The sequence below is a fragment of the Ooceraea biroi genome, chromosome 8, assembly GCF_003672135.1.
Source record: "Ooceraea biroi isolate clonal line C1 chromosome 8, Obir_v5.4, whole genome shotgun sequence".
NCBI classification, from domain to species: domain Eukaryota; kingdom Metazoa; phylum Arthropoda; class Insecta; order Hymenoptera; family Formicidae; genus Ooceraea; species Ooceraea biroi.
The window spans coordinates 358,774-382,527 of record NC_039513.1 but is presented as its reverse complement, the minus strand read 5'-3'; the positions used below and the strand labels follow the sequence as shown (position 1 = coordinate 382,527).

The following is a 23,754-nucleotide window of genomic DNA, read 5'->3' as shown; positions in this document are numbered from 1 at the left end:
ATAGGTTTATTGAGAATGTTAAAGATTATATTACGTGCTATGGACTTGAAAATGTTTATAATTCAGATCATAGCGGATTTCAATTAGAATTTCACTCTGGTCGTTCTTTAGCAATCCAAGGTACAAAAAAGTTGAGTGCACGGCACAGTCGATATCGGCAACTACACATAGACAAAGCTGATGGTAGATTATTATCGCCTCTTTTTATTGTTTAAAGAACGCACTGGATCATTCGGTCCGAGAGTACAAGAAGTAATGTTTAGAGAAAACAATATTTATGTTATGGCTTCTCAATCTGGAAAATTAACATCACATCATTTTGAGATTTGGTTAAGAAAAGTTATTTTCCAAATGTTGGTTCTAAATCGGTTTTGTTACTGGATTCTTGGAGTGGACATTGTCCAAATGTAATTGCAAGAAATAAACCAGATCTGCAGAAGATGCATTTTTTCTAATACCAACAGGGACAACGGGTCGAAACAACCATTAGATGTGTATGGTTTTCACTTGTGGAAAAATTTTATAAAACATTTTTCGGATATTGTCATACTTCTAGATTTAGAAATCAACCTTCATTCGCGAGATGCCATTTTAAAATTACAATCATTAACACATTTTCAATTTTCATCACCAAGATTTAGAAATGTATTTAAATATGCATGGTATAAAAGCGGTTATATAGAACATAGACCAGCGGAATTTGAAACGCCAGTTGACTTTTGTTTTAAAAAAATTTTTAACCGACATGCGATGTTTGCGGCGGCATTGCTATAATTACTTGCGCATGGTGTAAGAAATCTCTTTGTATACAACATTTCTTTCATGACCATCATCTTTGTTATAATTTTGACCAATAAATATTTACATTATTCCAAATTGTATTAACAATTTGTTTTATTTTTTTTTTGTAATTTTGTTTCAATATTGTTACACAATACATTATATTACATATTACAACAAAATTGTTTATTTTCATCAATAAAAACATTGATAAAATATATATAATTTAATAAACAAATATATAATATATGTGTGTTTATTTCTATTTTTCCCTTATACTATTCCTCGACTAAACTAGAAGATAGGTGCAGACTTCCATTACCAGGGATCCCATAGCACATGCCTGTACTTCCTCGTCATTACCGTACTCCTTTTACAATTAGTTGCAAACTAAAATTGTAAGTTAAAATTGTAAGTTAAAATTGTCAAAAATTACTATATTTTGATACATATTACTTTTTTATTTTATTATTTAAATTATATAAGTATTTAAAGTTTAGTTACCTTTCTTGAAAAAAATCTTAATTTTCATTTACGAATTATTCATCCTGATGATGTTTCATCTCTACTATCTCTATTACGTATAAATTCTACACGATTTCTTAACTGTCCAATATCTCTGCTATGCTCTCCAGCATTATGAACAGATCTGATCTTTGTTCTATTTTAATAAACATTTTAATAAATATTCTCTGCCATAATGCTGCTCTTGCCCATTAATAGCAAAAGGTCGTACAAAACATACTGCGATAATAGTACACGATAAGACAATGTAACGTACTAGAGTAACGCTGGCAGTGACGGCATTTTATACTATTGCTCAAATGATATATATATATATATATATATGTGTGTGTGTGTGCGTCTACACTATCTATTTCATATCACTTACAACGTTCTTGTATTGTTCTATTACAATTCAATTTTTCCACCTATTTCATCTTTTCCGTAGATTTTAAATTAAAGTTATAGAAATAGCTGCGATCTATGATGTCTTAAGATATTAATATCATTTCTACCTAAAACAATAAGTAATAAATAAGTGCAACATGTAATGTATACATCTATCCGTCTATTGTTATTAATGAAGGAAGCATCTAAAATTAGTCTGTCTCGCCGCATAGTAATCTGTTACACGACGCATTCAACTTGACTTTTGACATATTAAAGTTCTCTTTTGTTCGTTACAAAATATGTTTTACCAGTTATGATCGAGGCGAATATCTTGGAAACTATTAAAGATAGAAAAATTGTAACAATTAAGAGAAGATGCGGACAAAATGTGTTGCGTAAAGAAATCGGTCACATGGACGGGCACAAATAGCGTATATACGGAGGTGTTTGTAATTAATTCTCGAAAATGATTTCTCGGAACGCAACTTTATTATACATGGTTGAATTCGTAAAAAAATAAGCTTTCTATTGGTGATAAAAAAATTTCAAAATTCTGAAAAAAGTGATGAGTGGTGGGGGTATTTAAAAAAATAAAAAACTAAACAATTTTTTTCCTTATTCTTTTTTAAAGTACTCTCAAAGCCATTCATTTTTTATTCGAAAACAATTTTTCTATCTTTAATAATTTCCAAGATATTCGCCTCGAAAGATAAACACCGACTTTTTCAAAGGGGTGTTTAACCCCCTAAAAGTGAGTTAGGACACGTATAAAAAAATACGTGTTCCTTATTTTGAGCTGGAAAACAACATATTCAAAGTTCATCAAAATCGGAGGGGGACGGTTCCGTACCTTTCCTTGTCAGTGCGATACTCAGGCTTCTCAGATTTTTCTCAGTGATAGTGACTACTCATTCGCGGCGCTTGATGTATCAATAATATCGGTAGAGCCCGTGTACTTCTCAGGTGGCCACGTGCGGTGCACGTGTGCCGCGATCTCGGGGCATTTCGAACCTTCGAGAACACTCATAGAAAAAGACTTCTCATACAACGCGACTTGCCGCGTGAACCGCTTCGGCGATTAGCGTGTTTACTTCGCGTCGACCTGTATATACTGTACATACGGCGTTTTACGAATAAAGACAACTCATAAATTACACGCGCTGCGAGTCATTTCTTTTTGCCCGTTGTGACGTCCATCTCACTGCGAAATCTACCAGCCTAACTCGCGTGTTCTCAAACACAACAAAAAGTTTAAAAACATATTTATTATAAAAATCATCAAAACTCTCTCTCTCTCTCTAAAAATGAAATCAATTGTTAACTAGCCAAGTACCTAGAAGTACTTAGAAATACCTAGAAGTACCTATTGTATTCAAAATATTTCCCATGCATACCCTCTTATCGCATGACGACATTGAAGTACTTAGCGTGCCGCGGTCGTATTGGACATATCTTCTTGTAAATATCTTACAAATCTTATAATTACATGTAAAGTACATATTATAGGTAGGACAGTATATTTTAATGCGAACCGGGCACGCCAAGTACTTCAATGTCGTTATGCGATAAGAGAGTATGCATGGGAAATTGGGATAAAATACTGACACTGAATTGCTTCGAGGTACTGTTCGTGTTTGCTACCATGTGAACACGAAAGCACACTGAACAGAGAGCGTCAGCTAAGACGCTTCTCTTTTGTCAACAATCAATTGTTTCTGTCTATATTCGTGTAGACGATGTTCTTTCGTACAGTCGCTTTCGTATAGCTTTCGTGTTCGCATGGTAGCAAATACAAATTTAACAATGCGATTTTCTTGTATAGAGTACACTGATATGGTAATAGCGTACGGGCTTGCGGGTGAAAATGCATACGCTGCAGCTCAAATATACGCAGAACGATTTCCTAGGCGTACACATCCATCGTATCATACGATTTTGAGTGTTGTGCAAAAGTTGCGTGAAACTGGGTGTCTTGTGCATCGTAACAATGTTGGTGCACCAGTGCGTCGTCGGGTGGAAAACGAGGAAAGAATACTCGACGCATTTTATGCAAACCTCGGAACTAGTGTGCGTCGTGTGGCCCGCGAATTCGGTCTTACACGGTATGAGGTGCATCGTACTTTACGTACAAATCTATTGAGTCCATACCATTTTCAACATGTACAACAACTTTTGCCAAGATACCTACAACAACGGATAAACTTTTGTGAAGGTATTGTAATCATCGACTTTTTATATTTATGGTAATTTAAGAATATAATAACCGCCGGGAAAACATATACAGGGTTTCTCGCACAATGCCGACGGAATTGGTATTTTCCTGACACAATTTTATGTACTGACGAAGCGACGTTCACACCGAACGGCGTATTTAATTCACGAACTTTTTACATTGGGCTGAGGAAAACCCATGTGTCAACGCGAAGGCGCGTTTCAATATCGTTAGTTCATAAATGTATGGGCAGGAATAATAGGAAATCAAGTGGTAAGTGTAAATAAAAAAAACAATTTTTTCCTCTGCAAAAGTGAAACATGTTCAGAAGAAAACATTTCGTTTCCAGATCGGACCATATTTCCTGCCGTCGCGTTTAACTGGCGATATTTATAGACGGTTTTTAGAAAATGAGTTACCAGTGCTCCTCGTGGATGTGCCCCTTCGCGTACGGACACAGCTGATTTTTCAGCACGACGGAGCTCCAGTTCATTTTTGTCGGGAAGTACGCGAGACATTAAATGTGCGTTATCCAGACAGGTGGATGAGTCGTGGCCCAATCATCTGGCCGGCACGGTCACCAGATTTAAATGTTTTAGATTTTTTTGTATGGGGGCATATAAAGAGTTTAATTGAACAGCGGCGTAATGATGCAGAGAACGAAGTACGTGAATCTATTCTTGCGGCCTTCGGTATCATTACGCCCGATATGGCGCACCGTGCAACGCGCGATATTGTTCGAAGGGCCGAATTTTGTGTACAAGCAGGAGAAAGGCATTTCGAGCAATTTTTACATTAATAAATCATTAATAAATAATGAGAGTGGATTAGGTCTACCGGGGAAACCACTATAAAAAAAACGCACCAAGCTATCTACCGCAAGGTGGTGTGGAAAAGATAGCACATCATCTTGCTGTCACCGAAAAGACAATTCTTTTTCGGCGCAGTATCATATGTCACGTCGCTCGCCGCTCGCTGCGTTAACATTTCTTTGTCGCCGCGTTAGGCTGAAATCACATGATATGGAATAGAGCGTGCGGAATAGAGAGTGCGTCATAGAACAGTCAATCAGCGCTATTCCGCATTACGCATTACGCTTGCTTTGGTGTGCTCTGTTCACATGGTACGTAAAAATAACATGAAAGACTGAAAAATATTTGAAATCTAAAATTAAAAATTGAAAAATTGAAAAAATTGATTAGAATGCATAAAGTATTGTAACGAAAATAATCTTTTATACAATTTGAGACACAATGTCATAAAGATGAGCAATGTTCCAAAATAAAAATTTATTTTCTAAAGTATTGGATACGTCAATAAACCTACGACGCACCATGTGAACAGAGCACACAAAAGCAAGCGTAATGCGTAATGCGGAATAGCTACTGAAATCGTGCATGATGTGGAATGCGTATTTGTGTATGTCTGCTAACGAATTTCGACGGAGCATCTGTTTCATTTTGTACTTTGAATTACAAACCTTCAACAAAATAATGGATAAGATGTTTATAGTGAGTGAAGCGATGAAGTATTTAATGAAAATATATCTCAGAAATCCGATGCTGCATCATCGTAAAGAAAAAATAAGACAAACATTAATAAAACTATTAGCAGTATACATGAGTCTCTCAAAACAGAAATCGAAAAGAAATGTCTGGGTGAGGCCAATTTTTACTGTGGAACAACGGTTTAGTCAAGGTGACAGTGAAAATTTGATTCCTATGTTAAAGATAACCGATAAACCTCTACATTTCAATTACTTAAGAATGGATTCAACGATATTTGAAGAACTGTTTTTGTTGGTGGGCCCTCATCTTGAAAAAAAGTACATATTCGAGAGCCAATTGCATCTCATACAAGGCTACAAATTTGCTTGAGATATTTGGCTAGTGGAGACAGCATGAGATCCATCGAATATGCATTTCGAGTTTCTCCAACTACTATTTCAATGATCGTTCATGAAACTTGTTATGTAATTTGGTAGAAATTAAAAGCTATTATTTTGCCAATTCTAAGTAAAGACGCATGGATCAAAGTTGCTGCAGATTTCGAGTCAATGTGGAATTTTCCACATTGCCTCGGTGCTATTGATGGCAAACACGTTGCTATAGAGGTAAATAATTATTTAAATGTTTTATTTATCAGTGAAAAATATTAATTCTAAATTAATATTTCAGGCTCCTCCTCATAGTGGGTCAGTGTACTACAATTACAAAAAATTCCACAGCTTTAATTTGACTAGAATTGCAGATGCACACTACCGATTCATATTAATTGATGTTGGATCAGAAGGTCGTCGTAGTGATGCTGGTGTGTTTGCTGCTAGTTCTATAAAAGCTAGATTAGAAGCTGATTCTGTAAATGTACCTGCACCTTCTACAATCGGCCAAAGTGTATTGCCATATGTTTTTGTTGGGGATGAAGCATACCCATTGACTGCATATTTAATGCGACTGTGACGTCCTGACGTCCACCTCACACCCATTTTTAATGTTTTTTTATTTGCAATATTAATTATTAATGTATAACCGCTATTAGTTATTTTTGAGCGCCATCGATAATTACCATTTTTGATTCACTACTTATTATTAACCACAGGCTTGCGTACAGTAGCCTGTTATTAGTCTAACCAAGAATATTATTTACTTAGCAACCTAACCGACACATTTATTATGTTAAAAGCTTTAGCTTGATAATAGTTTTAATATAAAAATATATGAAGTAATGATAATAATATTAACATATATAAAGGGAAAAGAAAATATTAAAACCACAAAAACAATATATATGTATAACTTAGTTATTATGCTTTATGATAGATTTATTTAATTAATTTAGTCACGTATATATATATATGTATTGGCTAAAACATAAAAACACGAAAACATGCATAAAATCGGTAAAATATATAAAAACAGTTTTATATACTCTAGCAGTTAAATAAAATAATTTTGAAACATTTATCATTAATAATTTGATAAATTTATAATATTTATAATATTACGAGATTGGTAATATTTAAGATCGTTTGAATTGTAATACCATGAAGGTTTTTGTAGGTATAGCAAAACCATTGCGCTACTTAATATTGTTTATTATATAAAAAGTATTAATGTTAGTTGTAATACTTGAAAGAATTGGTTTGCAAATATATCTTATTATATGGTTATATAGCCATTGATAAGCATTACAAATTTGGCTTAATACATTTGGGTTATTGACAGGATAAAATATTTAATTATTTTTAATAACAAAGAAACAAATGGATTTGAAATGGATTTTATTATACTATAGTAAAGTCCGTTGCAAGTAGGTAATTTTCGTTAAAACCAATAGGGTCGGTTATTATATAAAAACGGGAAAAATCAATTAGTTATTTAAGACAAGAGTAAAAATAATGCCGGCGGAATTGAGTTTTATTAAGTGACAGTGTAGCTTTGACAGTTATTATAATTTACGGAGACATTTGGTGTTGATTGTTGTACAAGGTTATAAGTTGTCATTAATAACAATTAAAGGAGTAAATTTTGGAATTGATTTTATTATACAATGAAATAGTTTTTGTGAGTATAGTAAATTGTATTACCACATTTGAAGTAATTTATCGTATGGAAAAATAAAGATTATTTTTATAACATAAAAGGAGAAACATTTTATAAGTAAAAGAATGTAGAATATTTGTCTACAATCTTAGTCAAAAAGAAGTACGTATTTAAAGTTACGAAATTGCAATAAAATTTTACTAATTTTTTTGGGTCTAAAATTTGAACCGTAAGGAAATAATTTGTTATAATTATAGTGAAGCATCTAGGTCATAAGAGGAAACTATTAGGGACCTCAGATTTTGAAAATAATCATTTTTACGGAAGTGACCAACAACTTTTGGGAATCATCATTTTTAGCTAGGCTGATGGTACCTTTGATGAAATTTTCCTTATCGCACCACGGGATCATTGAGAAACCACAAAAATTGCAGTTGTTACGTCCCGGCTAATCGCGGCTGCAAAGAATGCAGGACTCGGACGTGTAGCACGGGACTAGATCACTGTTTCGGGTTACCGAATCCGAGGATTCTACCCGGGGATACTCGTGATCAGAGTGATTTCGCCAGGAGTGCAGTTCTCGCGGAAGGGTGCCAGGGTCGCTCTTTGTGAAAAATTTCGGTTCAAAAAAAAAGGGGTGGCCGATGGCGAATTTATTCGAATTTACTTCCCCCTAATTAAACCGATCATTTCGTTATAACAACGCGTGCATCTATGGACCGGTCGGTAGGTCGTTAATTGTGCGGAACAATAGGTACAGATTACATCAATCACACGGGGCCCGATGTTCAATTTATGAGTCTCCGTTTTCGCGTACGCGTTATGATAGATGGGTCCGATTCGTGACGATGTGCATTGTTCGCATAACGCGGCTTGTGTTTCGACGGCTTTGTATCCGCGCGTGATCACGCAAAGTGCCATCGGGTTGTATGAAAATGAATCAACCTCATTAGATCATTAATGGACGACTGCAATACTGTTCTGACCTTTACTTTGAATGAGTTACTTTCATTAACTTATCATTAGAAAGCTGTAGTAATATTCTGAATTTTAACTTGACTGAGTCGATAACTTCATTAATTTATCATTAGGCCGGTGTAAGTTGAGAGGTAATAGTATGATAATTTCACTTACCCAGGGGTTCTTGGTTACTCTCGATCCAGCGCTGTACCTTGATCTCTTGTGCCAGCCTATCGTAATGAGTTCGGCGAGGGTCCCCCTCGGGAATATCTTGGCACAGAGGGTACCGCAGGTTGCATGAAATGGGGACCAGTCTCGTTGCCCACGTGGCTTCGTTGCTTCCGTTCGTGATTAGAATCACTCGATGTGATACGACAGAGTGGCTGGTCACTCTCGGTTTCGTGAGTCGCGTTGTGATCGAATTATTGTTATTCCTGTTATTGTCACGGTCGCGTGGTCGGAAAAGTGCCTCGTACTCTGGGTCAATGTAGTGAGGCTCGATGCCGTAATACTGCGAGACAACGGTGTTCACTGACTCTAAGTTAGAAAATATACGAGCTAAACGTCTTGCTCGGTGTTTCTTTCCTCCTCGTCTCGTTTTCGGCATTAGAACTTCGTCATTTATGCAAAAGTTAATGTTAAAAACGTGCGCGCCTCAGTTAGGGTGTACCTTGTGATGAGAGTGGTGCGGAAAGGGATTCGTTACCGAGTGACCGTCCCGTGCGTTGTTCGCACTGTAAGACTGTCAGCTCAGCGGAATGAAGACCAACGTGCGTTGTCCGCACTGTAGGCTCGTTAGTTGGTTGCACACACACACAAACCCAATGACCGAAACTGAGGTAGCTGCGTAAAATTTATAGTCGCTGAATTATGATCAAATCGGCTTGGTGGTCAAAAATAAAATAAATCGTAATTCAAGCACACAAAATACATATATTCTAAATAAAATGAATTGGTGGAAATACAATTGTTCTTACAAAATTTAAGTTAACTACTACGGTTATTAATGCTAACGTCTAACTCTAAGATAACTCTGAAGTACTAGTATTGAAAAATATTCTAAGTCGAGATACGAAGGTTGAAAAAAATATTCTAAGTCAAGATACGAAGATTGAAAAATATTCTAAGTCGAAATACGAAGGAATGGAAAAGTTCTAAGTTCGAAATACGAAGGTTGAAAAAATATTCTAAGTCAAGATACGAAGATTGAAAAATATTCTAAGTCGAAATACGAAGGAATGGAAAAGTTCTAAGTTCGAATTAGAGATTGAAATAGAAAAAGGCTAACCGTGGGCCTTGAGTGTCGAGTGAACCTCTTGGTTCGGAGTCGCGAGTCGAACTGAATTTTTCCGGTCCTGCACTGAGGTCCTTTGTTTTCGGCGGCTCGGTGCTGCGGCGGTTCGGTAGTGGGGGTCCCCTCTCTCGTGAGAGTGGGTTGGAGAGTGGGACGTCCTTCGTGGAAGTAGGAGTACCGACAAAATGGCGGTTCCGAGGTGCGTCTTGTGCGCGTCGTTCGGACCGTTGAGAGAAAAGAGAAAGTTCGATTTTTACCGGGACGTGACACAGTCACTATTTGTTAAACAAATCAGCGTTATTTCTCAATATTTATAGTGTAGAAAGTTTTAATGAAATATTAATAGTTTAGAAGTTACAAAGTTAAAAACAATTAAAGTCAAAATCAATTAGTGAACAATTTAATATAAAAGGAAATAAGTTGTTTAACCCAAAAATATTAAGAAAAGAATAAATCGTTAATTAATTATGAATAAAAGTATATTACACATGGTATTACATTTATAGTAAGGATTATTGAATTTATTTAAAGGAATATTTTATGTTACTGAGCATTAATTTAGGTATATAATTATTACGCATTTAATCCGTTAATAATTAAGTATATTAACCATATCATATACGAACACACTTATATATGTGCGTATAACCCATAAAACAATTATTGGTTATTTAAGATTTTATGAATAAATTAAGACTAATATTGTATTGGAATAATAATTTTATACGGTTTAATTATAATATTAAACCAGGCACACCAATATCTGCTTTATTACTAATTATATAATAACCAAAGAATAGACGTGCAAGTACATACACGTGTATATCTATATATATATAGGCATCCCTATAACTATAAGACAATTATTGGTTGAGTGAGATTTTATAAGTTTATTAGAATGGTATATTGAATAATACTTTTAGATGATTTAATCACATTATTAAAGGCTCATGATACCAATAATTGATTTTACAATAATTTACAATGATTATTATTAAGCTGAGTGCGTTATATTATTAAGTAGGCGTATGCAAGGTCTTATAATAGTTCATGCATAAGACTACGAGCATATAAAATGCATATGTCAAGCGTTATAATTTTAAGAATTAAATTTGTGAGCATTACAGAATTATTTAAATATTAATTTGAATAAGACAGTGAACACAGCGTTAAGTAACAAAGGAATAAAGATTTAAATTCACGAAGGAATATTATTTCATGATGACTAATTGTAAAAGACGGTGACTTGTCGGCACCTGATTGAAATAATAATCCAAGACCGCTGTCTTAATCAAAGGTTGAATAGATATCTCGAGGAAGATATATCGGCAGGAAGTTGCAGCTGCCATTTGATTCGGAGAAACTCCGGTTGATTAAAAAGTATAACAGATGAGCGATAATTCTGTACTGAGAACTTTATGTTGAACTTACGCGTCAAAATACGTTTATCTTTTGTAAGCGTAGAGCTCACCGTTGAGCTCATCGTCCCCACTAGACGCACCGTGAGACCAATCCCACCACTTAAATTTTCGATCCCACCATAAGAAGCTTCGAAAACGAAGAACCAATGAGTTAAGTGGGCAGAGCCTCCCTACTATTTTAGTTTTTGCTTTAACCGTAGCGTCCCCACTTATTGTAATCCCTTCTCGAGCTACAGGGACCCTGTCCCCATGCATCATAATTTTCGAGTATATAACGTGGTGCAGCAGCCAGAGAATTACTTTTACACTGAACTAACTTGACACTCTTTTACTTTTTACGACATTATAATTATTATTACTTTACATCTTTTTATTACGACTACTATTATTGGAGTCGCTAGCTAGCGTAAATTCGCTAACTAAGCGTAAAATATAACGTAGAGCCAGTAAAGTTTGAGTTATTACCGAAGTCTGATTGACTTATTCTTTTGCTGCTACATCATCAAGTGCTTCCTGACCTGAGGGTTAGATCTGTGCGAACGCTTGTGAGTAGATTTGTTTCATTATTTTGTACTCGCTGCTCTTATGGAACGTTATACTTGTACTCCATATACATACTACACATTTTGACAGATTTATAATGTTTCAATACATTATTACACTTACAGTCACTTAATATTTCTGATTTATAATTATTTGAGAACCAATTACTGGCTTGAGGGTTCAGATTTATATGACATTTGCGAATAAAATTATTTCAAGTAACACATACATTCATATTGTAACCAACTTCTATATTACACTTGATTTTAGTAATAAACTTTTGATTAATTTGATTGTTCATTGAATATACCCTTCAATTATTATTGTATTAATCATTGAGAATAATGTTAGTGGTACAACAGTTGCAACTAATCATATTTCAACTTTAACTTTCGTTCCGAATCGCTCGCCAGCGTAAATTCGCAGCGAAGCGTCATCCTATATTGAATATATAGTACATGAATGCATTAATTATTTCAATTAATTTGTGCGAGGCATACCCATTTATTTCAATTATATTAAAAACGTTAATTCGCTTTTTCCCTTTGAATACCATTAACAGCGACTTCATTCGCTGTGATTTATCCTTTGAAAACATTCGAGGGCGAACATTCGCTTCCATACCTGTCATATACCACGGCGTATATAGCCGCCATTTTCTCATGCTTTAGCTCGGTATAAGAACATATACGCCTCATTACACAATTAAGTCGCATTTAATATTAAAGTGAATTAAAATCAAATCATACCATTATTTGAAGGATAATTCGATTATAAACATTAATTTAACATTTGCATTACAAGTTTATTACATTTGTGTACTTAAATCAAGTGAGCATGGTAAAAGTTCGACTTACGCTAGTGACAATTACGCTAGTGACAATATTAAGAGATTGCTGACTTACCATAAAGCAGTGCATGGTGAATTAATAACTTTAATTATGATTACAGTATATCACTAACAAGATTTAAGTTTAATAAATTACGTAATTTTCGTTTATTATATTATTAATCACGAACATAGATTCATTCGTCTGACCAATTCCTTATGTACACTACGTCTGACCAATTCATTATATATTCTACCTGATACATTCAATTTAGTCACAAGAAGTATATTTTATTTAATTAACGAATAAAGCATTAGGAAATTATGAATAATAATTAATAACGAATTAGAATCAATATTAATTTGTTTTAAATCACTATTTTATTCTTCAACTCCATCACCGTGTATGAGCATAAAAGTGCTCGTCTCCTTACCTTGTGTTACATTCCATTTATAAAGAAAGGCATAGTAACCTGCCTACTTTTCTTTTGAGATATTTTATTTTATTCAATCCTTTGCATATGAGCATTATTATTGCTCATCCTTTTCATTTTTCCATTAGTAAGAGCGAAGTGACGCCCTTATTTCTATATTATACTACTGACATACACTACATAGCGACATTACGCTACGATTTCCTTTTCCAATATTTTCCTATTCTTATACCATAATTTTGTTGAAGAATTAAAAGAGATAATAATTTAAATTCATTTTTCATTTATTAGATAATAGGGAGATACCAAGTTACAATCAATATTGATTACAATATTTTCCTTTTGACAATCACGATTTCATCACCGTAAGAGTTAATCGCAAGCTCTCTCCATTCCCGGGTAAAGTCGGTGTATGCAGATTGACCCATAATCAAAAGAGAGCACCTGAAATCAAATCACCTGAGGGATAGATTTGGGACAGGTACCTGATCGTCTACATTCTCACTTCCCCGGACGTGACACGACCATACCCAAGAAACAGTGACTTGGATTTGAAAAAGAAATATACAACTATCGACACAGCAGAGCAAGACGAGTAATCGAAAATGCCTTTGGAATTTTTGTTGCAAGGTGGCGAATTTTCGAAGGCCAATTAACACATATGTCTCCAAAGCTACAAAAATGGTTTTGGCAACAGTTTGTTTGCATAACTATATTATTAGTAACGAACTGCAAAAACGCCCTCAAGAAAGGAGGTATTTATTTTATAATGAAAGTGACAATCAGCTGACATCACTTGACATACCAAATATTGATAATGAGATAATAGAAGATGTAAGTTCTCGCAATTTGCCTAGTATGTATCGAGAAAGATTTGTTGAATATTTTTGTACGGAAGGTGCTGTGCAGTGGCAGTGGGAGAAAGCTGCAAATAATGAATTTTAAACTATATTGACTTTAATGTTTTCCGTGATCGTTTGCCGTGACTTATTACCAATTTAATATTTTCATTTATTACATTAATAAATATAAATTAGTATTAAGTATTAGTATATAAATAAAGTATTAGTATATAAATAAGTATTAATAAGTACATTTTGTTCTCAATACTTTGATTTACTTAGAATAATGTAAAAAAACCTGTCTCTTAATATATAAATTAATACATAATATAAATAATTTTATAATTATTTTGAATGAAACAAATATGGTGAGTACTTTAAATAAAAACGAGACTTCTGTGACATTATAAAAGTCCAGCTTCTTGTTCTGCTTCTAATAAGTCATTCATAATTTTATGTTGGAGCAATCTTCTATTTTTATATAGAAGCTTCCTTAAAATCTCTCCTATGTGAAGTCCATCGATGCCGTCTGAACGTTTATTTGTTTCTGATAAGATATGTAAAAAATCATTTTTAAATTCAGTATTAGCAGACTGACGACTTTGCTCTAAAACATAATATTATAATTTATAAAAACTATTTTTATTTTATGTAATGTTAAATAATAAATATTTACTTTTGGTATGCTCTGTAAAATTGTTATCGTCAGATACACTGGTGAATATGCCCGAGGTACCATCATTCATTTCTTCGGCCACCATCTCACTATCTACATTGCTAGTTGCATCTAAACCGATGGTTGAAACTAAATCTGATGTATCTCTTGAAATGTTACTATCACAGCTAAAAAATATTTATTTCAAAATTATCCTTGTTTATTTTATAAATATTTTCAAGAATTGATAGATTTAGTATTTATACTTACGGCCTTGTAACCATTGTATCATTTAAAAATTCCATCTTTTCATAATAACGAAACCCATCTTTATTTTGACAGTTGATGGAGCTGCTGAATCACTTGGTGTATACGCAGTGACTTTATTCCTGGCCTTTCTATAACTATCACGAAGGTTTCTCCAGCGCTTTTTGATTACTTCTATTTCAAATTTACCTATAAAATAATAAACAATAATAATATACAATATTTAGCAAAACATATTTTATTTAAAAAAGAAATTAAGGTTATTACCATTTAATTTAATTCACTGGCAATTTCAATCCAAGCTTCTTTGATAACTAAAGGACCCCTTTGTTTCACTGGAATAGTATGGTTTCATAGACAAGGTCTATTCATCACAGCATTTATTAGCAATTCATCATAGTCAACCCACTGTTTGTCTTCCTTGTTACGGCTTTTTTTTTATCAGAAACTGAGGAAGATTGTTCGTGATCTTCTGTGCCATGTCCATCGACATTGTTTTGTACCTGTTCAATATTAGTTGCTGTCCCTGTAGTTCCTGTAGTTCCTATAGTTTCTATAGTTATAATTATATTTATGATATAACAAATCTAATCATTTTATATTGATTGCAGTAAAAATTAATTAATAAAATTAATTAACTTAATTAAATTAAAAAATGACATACAGTTTGCATAAAGTAATTTAACTGCATATATTTTTGTAATACTACATTGTATATATAATATAGTAAATTATTTTATGCAAGCTGTATGTCATTGTTTTAACTTATATGTTCACATTTATGTAAACATTCTGTGTGTATATATATATATATACATACATACATAAATGTTTATGCATTTGTACGAAATTGTGTAAAATGAGATAAAATTAAATCATTATTATTATATTTATAATAATATTTAAAAAATCTGATAGATCTTCAATAATGTATACAAGTAAATAATGTAAACTAACCTCTACATAGACGGTCTGTTTCAACAACATAAACAGCTTCTGAATCATTCAAATTAGCAAAGCATGAATGTTGTGCCAAATTAAAATTCTTTTTCGGTAGCTTGAAGTTACAGTGCATGCACTGATAACACTGGGGAACACGGATTTTTTGTCGGGCCAATGGCAACTCATTCTGATAGGTTTTTTCCCGTAGAATCCAAATATGGAAATGAAAATAGTGAATTGGCTCTAGTATTTAAACAAAACGGTCAAATGTGCAAAAACCGTGGGTTTTTGGTCATTTTTGAACACCTGTAGAAAACAACGGGAGCTCCTAGAACTTTCTAATTGAGATTAAATGAAAGCCTAAACTTTGTTCTTTTAGGCTATAGATCGAAAAATGAGGTGTCTTTAACTTGGAGTAACAATTTTTTACGAACGCGCACCGATTCCGCCACATGCGATTCGCCACATGTATGAGCAGATGAATGAGCAGATGCATCTCGTGAGTTTGTTACGAGTCATAAAGTGTGTTTGCAAGTGCGAGGTATTATTCTTATTTATTTACATCGTATAAACATTGGAATTACGATTTAAGGTTTGTATAAATATGACTTCATTACGAAAACTTCTTAATCATCCAGATGTATTCTGCTACATTTGTGGTGAATACTGTAGAACAACACAGACGAAGCCGAAGACAAGGGATGCTAGTGATAAAATAATTGGAGAGCGGACAGAACAGTGCACGCGGCCAGAAAAGCAACACATGGGTATTGCTCGTCAGGATGCTTCATCTGAAATCTGAAATATTTACAATGTTTAATTGCAGCATAACGTCACATATTACACAACTCAAATATTTATTACACATAAATGCATTCTACTTACTGAAATAAGTGATGACTTTGTGTATTGTTGCATTTTGCAGCATCTGTTCGGCACTTGGGTTCGATGTAAACGTATTATCACTGGCACTAACGTTACAGGTATTAAATGGTACTTTGTCGCACTTGGATTAACTTGGCATTGCCTTCGTAACATCACAAAAGGGTGGATCAACAAGTTTTCTGTGATCAAGCCCGCCAGTCCGCTGTTGTTGTTACTTTTTTTAAACAGCAAGTGTCAGCACGATGTCACACATACGCGCTAACACACACGCCGGGTACTCACATACGCACTACACACACGCACTGCCGCTATGTTCTGTCAGGTGTCATGGCCGAAACCGGAGATCCGGCCGGCCTCAGTTCTTTTGACCGGGTTAGCGATCTAGTATAGTATAGACATCTGTGATTGCCGTAGAACATGCTTGTGTCACATAAGGTTATCATCTAAGAGAGCATAAGACACTATGGTAATGTACATTCGTGCGCTGGCTCATTTGAATATCATCGGTTGTAAATTGGTGTGCAATCGTGCGGTGTGCAATCGTTTCGCGTGCAATACAACGTGTGCAATATTACGTGTGGAATCGTGCGTTGTACAATCGTTCCGTGTGCAAACGGGATACGCCCGATTGCGACGGCAACATGCCGGCAAGTCGTTTGCAGCGAATAGTTATCGTAATCACCGCGACGCGGCGTCCACACCAAGTGCTTTCTCGCTAGTAAGCAGCTCCGCGAGAATTATAAAAGCCTCTGGCCCGAAATGTTTTAGTTAATCGAAAATAATAATTCAGTCAATTAATCGAAAATAATAATAAGCGACCGACCTGAATCAAGTCGAGATATCCCAGTGAAAACGTTTTCGGCAAGATGGTGTAAAGGCACCGGCAACATGAGAGGACGATGATGGCACGGAAAAACGCAAAATGTCCCATACGTTGCCGGTGATCATGACGTTATTTCCTCTTCTGATTGGTCAGCCGCCATGGCACCATGTTAGATTCGCCATGATGCTAGCCCTGCGTTATAGTGCAGTGAGAGTGGAACGCATACATTTGAATAACGCGGGGGCAGCCAACCAATCAGAAGAGAAAATAACGTCATGATCACCGGCAACGTATGAGACATTTTGCGTTTTTCCGTGCCATCATCGCCCTCTTATGTTGCCGGTGCCTTTACACCATCTTGCCGAAAATGTTTTCACTTCGATTCCTTTAAAAAATTCCTGGAATTTTCAGAGGATACTTTTAAACATTAATGATCGAAACACCTGTATGAACTGGTGTCAGGAAGTTGGGTTATTACCAACAAGACGAAAATGTCCTCGAAACGGTAAAGAGTGGATGACACTTGAAAAATCCTCTCGATTCCACAAAAATTCTTCTACTTGCGTTGGCCTTCGTTTTAGATGTCGCAAGCATAACAAAGAGCGAACAATATGTGAAAACACATGGTTCGAATATTATAATATATATATAGAAAATATTCTACTTATCACGTACATGTTTGCAACGAAAGCTTCTTACGAAAGCATTCGAAAAGAAGTAAGATCATTTGATGATCCTGCAATTTCAGACAAAACAATCTCAGATATGTTTAGTTTTTATAGAGAGGTCTGTATGTTAAAGTTAGATCGACTCTTCTTGGATCAAGGTAAAATCGGTGGTCCAGGAAAAATCGTTGAAAGTGAAGAAATGAAGTTTGGTCGACGTAAATACGAACGAGGCAGAGTAGTTGAAGGCAAGTGGATTTTTGGAGCGATTCAAACAGATTCCAAAGAACTCCGATTAGAAATCTGTCCACACAACAAACGTGACTCTGAAACTTTGTTTGCAGTGATTCAAAAACACATATTGCCTGCACAACAATCTTCTCAGACAGCTGGAAGGCTTACGATATATTATACTTGAGCATAAAGGATACAATCATCTTAAAGTGAATCATAGCATCGAGTTTGTTTGCAAAGAAACCAGTGCTAACACTCAAATGATTGAATCCCAATGGAGACCTTTACGGCTCAGGTTGCAAAGAGGCGGTGTTCCACCACAACAACTCGACTATCATCTTTGCGAGTACCTATAGCGGCGAAAAGTTCGTCTAATGAACCTTGATCCATTTTCAGAACTAATTAAAGCAATTAGAGAAATTTATCCTGGCATAAGTTATGAGTAAACGCGTAGGTGGGGAAAGGGCGAAGCCCTCCCCTGCTTTCCCTCGAAAAAACTTAGTAAGTCTCGTAATCTCCGTATTAACAAAATTTATCTAACCGCTAAAGAGTATGAAAAACTAAAAGTGTTAAAACTCCAGTTCTATTCAATTGCCGCAGCTACTATTTTATATTTAGTAGTTATACATATATGTAGAGAAGTGTATCACTAAAATTTCACGTCGCTGGCTCATGGCGGCCTTTCGGAAGTACAGCCAATTCTTTTAATGCCAGTTTTTGTTATTACCTTTATAACATGTACTTTTCACGTATTTAATCAACAGTATAAATAAACATAATCAACATTATAAATAAATTAAAAAATAGTTTTTTTCTCCTGATAAAGATGTTAGGAACATAATCAAAGCACAGAAAAGACGCTACTCCAGATTAATTTTATATAGTTACTCCAGATTAATTGTATATAGTTATCAAGTACGATTTAAATAATTTTATATAAAATATTTAAAACATCTCTTCTTTAAATGTCGCGCTTAATTTTATTATTTATTTTATAGTTGAAATTAAATTATTATTATCATTATTGTATTATTATTATAAAATATGAAAATTATGTCAAGTAATTATAATATAAAATAAAAGTTTTGAGCAATTATTATAGCTTTTCTAATCTCAATAGAAAATTTTTATTATTGTATGTACTATATAAATAATATTATACATGTATCAACTCACCGTAGTAATCGTATGTGCATGCGTACCACGTGTCGTATTTCGTGTTCACAATTATAGGAATCGGTGCTTATATTATTGATGTGCAGAGCCAGAACCGCCATTTGGCCGCAAATATGAAAAACAAGGATGACCATGAGGCAATCAGCGGCACTTTCTCCGAAACCGCTGACATAAATGGCAATTGCACACCGTATTTAATCACATACACAGAAAAAAAGGACATTCTTGTTTTGAAAATATCTTTAGTTTCACTGTAGTAACCTTGAAATGAAATTATATCACGTTAAATGAAGAAAACTTGCTTGAATAAAGCAATTTTGTATAGTTCAATCAAGAAAAATATATTCTTATTATTTAAGAATAATTTTCTTGAATGGAAAGGAAACAATGTTAGATAGAAAATAACATATTTTCAAATCAAAGATTATATAATTTTCTTGAAATAAAATTAAATAGTTTCTATTTAACTATACCTTACTCTTAGAAAGAACTGAAAAATGTTGGAGTAAAGATAATATATTTTCAAATCGAAGATTATTATTTTCTTGAAATAAAATTAAATAGTTTTTATTTAACTATACCTTACTGTTAGAGAGAGTGAAGAGAGAGACTGAACTGAGCAGCACATAATTCTAACTTGCATTGCAATTGCAGATCGCACCTCGGTCGCATTTTCTATGTTTTCTACCCTCGTTTGTCCCTTCATATCGTTCATTTGTAATTGTGAACGTGTTGCGTCGTGTTCTCTTAATTTTACAAAGATAAAAAAGTGTTCTCTTAATTGGCATCAGCCAATTTATTCGAGTTTGCATATCAAGATTTTCAACCGTCAGAATTCAAGATTTCTCGGCAGTTTTGGATCCGTTGTACAAATATTGGTCATATATTGTACGTATATTGCCGTTCTTCAAAAGACGCCATTAACAAGTCCAAGAAGTCAAATTTGTTGAAGATCTTGTGCAATGGAGAATTTATTGCTGCAATGGGGACTGGGAAACTTAATTGGTATTTTTACAGGTAAGTATTCCACATGTTATACAAAAAATATATTTTTGTTTATTATTTGATTTATTATTCTACGACTGAAAATTCACAACTTGACATATTCATATCTTGACTCGACATGTTTAATAAATACGCTTTTGTGAAGCGTGTAAATTTTTCTGGCCCCTTCTGTATTTCAATGTCATGTAAAAAAGATGTTACGTGTTGTATCAATAAGTGAACGATGTGTTGTAAAGTAATGCAAAGCGAGTCAATTCTGGAACGAAGAATTAGCAATAATGTTGATTTTATTAGTGGAAATTTGCTGCGTTGCTTGATTAAAAATATAAACATGTTTTTTTCAATTCACAGACTCCCGATTTGTGTGATTGATGTTATGAAGCTGTTTGAATTACTTATGTTTAAAAAACTGTTTGTTTTATTTTTGAATTTTAATGTCATAAATTTCAATATCTGATGATATAGAATTAAACATAATGAGATCTCTTATTTATTCACAATTCTCTTATTTATTCACAGTATATATTCCAATTTAAAAAATTATTATTAAATATAATAATAAATCATAATTAAATATAATAATAAATCACAAATTATTAATTACAATAGCGACGAAGACTGGAACCACAATCTTGCGAGTGCCAATTATTAATATTATTTTTCTTATATGAAAATTCTTCCCTTAGGTGGAATTATATTTTTTTTAATTATTAATATTATTTTTCTTTAATTTTACTTTTTATATTGTGTTATAGAAAATGACACAACCATGCAAAATATAATGGATATTACTGATGATGACCTCAGAGAATTGAAAATATCTATAGGTTACCGAATAGTTTTTAAAAATAAAGTAAAACTTTATAAAGAAACATTAGAGAAAGAGAGAGAAGAAAACATACAAGTAGAAAAACTAAATATTGTAAATACGGATAATATTGATAATATGGATAATATTGATAATATTCATAATATGGATAATATTGATGTGGTACGAAATTTTCAAAGCTTTCAAACTTAATTTAACTGAATTGTTTTTATAAAAAAATATATGTAAGAATACCTTACATTTCAAAATTATGTTAACAATATTTTAAATTTTCAACATTTTGAATAGTTCAATTAAAAATATATTAACTTTTTTATAATATATAATATAATGTATAATATATTTTGCATAAATATTGATTTTGTATAAATTTTAGATATTTGAATCAAATGAAACAAAATCAAATTTAAGTTAAAGTGAAACTCTACCAAAAGTTGGTACTAGTACTGAGAGTAGTACAAACATTGAAAACGTAACATTTATTGATACAATAATCGCAAACAACGTAGAACCTTCTGATTTTTTAGATTTTGATTAAAAACTCTTTTGAGTATATCACCACATGGAAACAGTATTCTAAAATATTACGCAAAACACAATTATTTAAATTTTACACTACGGTCAAAATTAGTTAATATTATAGGACGATACCTCTATACTTATATTTTGAAACAGTAAATATTCATTGCAATGATGCTTTTATGTAGAAAAGTTATTTATGTTTTTATTAAAATATTATGTTATTATGTTTATGTTTTTTAGCCGCTTGACACATTCACAATTTCAATCACTTACTTCAAAAATCTTGAGTCTTTTTCCTAATGAATGTAGTATAACGTATTATATATTAGCTGTATCCAAAAACGAGTCGTCAACAGGAAAACCTATAATGGCCAAAGGAAAGCTAGTTGATAAATGCAGAAACATGTTATATCAAAGTGGCGATAAATGTTACGTACGAAAAAGAAAAGGTTCGAGCGAAACTAGTCCAGATGAATCAGAAGAAAAGATATTTGTGTGTGATAAAGGTAAACTGATAGGAATAAAAAATGAAATAGTTACGTAATTGGATTGTAATTTAAATCACAAAATTGTAATATACAATTAATAACATTTTGTTTAAAAAAGCACAATGATTTTTCAAATAAATAAAATATAAATATTATTAAATATCCAATCAGATGTCTCATGGTTAAAGTACAATATAGAACCTTGGACTGAAGTTCTTGAAAAATGGACTAAGACTTTTGAAATAAGAAAAAATTTGAAAACTATTGATTTTCATGCATTTCTTAAAGAATGGGCTCCTTTAAATCATAAAGATAAGGCAGAATGTTTGGTAAGGAATTTTCAGTCCTAGAATGTTTTACAGTTTACATAAATAATTACACAATTTATATTAATAATTTTATTTTTCGCAGATTAATATTGATTTTAATTTACTATTTCCTAATAAAAGTTTAAAGTTATATGAAGTTTGGAATCTTTTCATTGATAAAATTATAAATATAAACAAAAGGATAGAAGCAATAATAGTGATGATTTGATAAATAAGAAACATAACGAAACGATTTGTGAAAGTAAATAAAAATAACTAAATAAAAAAAATATAATACTTTAATCTATATATTATTAATAAAATATATATAAAATATTTATTAATGTTTAGATGGTCGTTTTATCAATGATATTTATTTACTGGCTAATATAATTCCACCTAAGGGAAGAATTTTCATTAAAACCAGTTCTGGCCGTAAACAGTGGAAGTTTTCAACATCAGAAAGTATCGAGGGAATTATTGTACACTGTAAGGTAAATTTTTATTATTTATCTATATTATTATGTTACATTTAGTAATAATTGTCTCGACATATCGTTTATGTTTTTTATATTGTTTATTTCATTAAGTTTAATTCCTTAAATTCAAAAAAGATATTGAAGGCCTATTATTATAAATATATATTATATTCTATTTAATCAAATCTATTAATTTCTTAAATTAACATTTAGTCGCCAAATGATATTGAACGTGTAATCCAGATACAAAGAGAAAAATCTCTTAACAGAAAACAGTCTTATACAGTTCAACCTTACATACTTACCGAGGGACCATCTCTAAACGAGATAAGAACAGTTTATATTGTTATAGATTGTACTACTAAGTTACAATTTGAAAGTGTTCTCAAAGCGTTTGACACATTATTTAAACTATTCCACACTTCTCATATGTGTTACCCTGTACAAGCAGAACATTTGTATTTGCTTATACAAAAGTCAGTTTACAAAATTGAAACTTAATTTGATAAATCAATTCCTTACATACAAGACATTTTAAAAGTTTGTGTGTAATAGTTAGTATTGAATACTTGAATATAAAAAAATGGACTGTTATTTATGTGGAAAAAAATTTTATATATTAGACAGACTTATTTTTCACTAAAAAAGAGAGAGATATCGCTGTGTGTTCACTCTCGATAATATGAATTCGAGATGAGTTGACTGTCTTTTCTTCTTGCCAGGGT

The 23,754-nt window shown here is 32.9% G+C and overlaps 1 protein-coding gene across 1 annotated transcript; it reads right to left on the bottom strand.

Moving 5' to 3' along the window:
* Positions 1–13,652: 13,652 nt before the first annotated feature.
* On the bottom strand, positions 13,653–16,543 carry LOC113562411. The gene is made up of 5 exons (XM_026971846.1): positions 16,501–16,543; positions 15,631–15,858; positions 15,058–15,193; positions 14,428–14,594; positions 13,653–14,370 (listed from the first exon to the last, which is right to left on the bottom strand). Exons 1-5 carry the CDS (start codon positions 16,541–16,543, stop codon positions 14,156–14,158), a joined length of 789 nt encoding a protein of 262 aa, XP_026827647.1. The 3' UTR covers positions 13,653–14,155.
* Positions 16,544–23,754: the final 7,211 nt, after the last annotated feature.

Coding starts and splice junctions, on each gene's coding strand:
- LOC113562411 (XM_026971846.1), bottom strand. CDS start 16,543: ATGCTGCAAAATGCAACAATACACAAAGTCATCACTTATTTCA. Junction 14,595..15,057: donor TTGACTATGATGAATTGCTA/ATAAATGCTGTG, acceptor AATATTTTTTAG/CTGTGATAGTAACATTTCAA. Junction 14,371..14,427: donor TTTTACAGAGCATACCAAAA/GTAAATATTTAT, acceptor ATAAATTATAAT/ATTATGTTTTAGAGCAAAGT.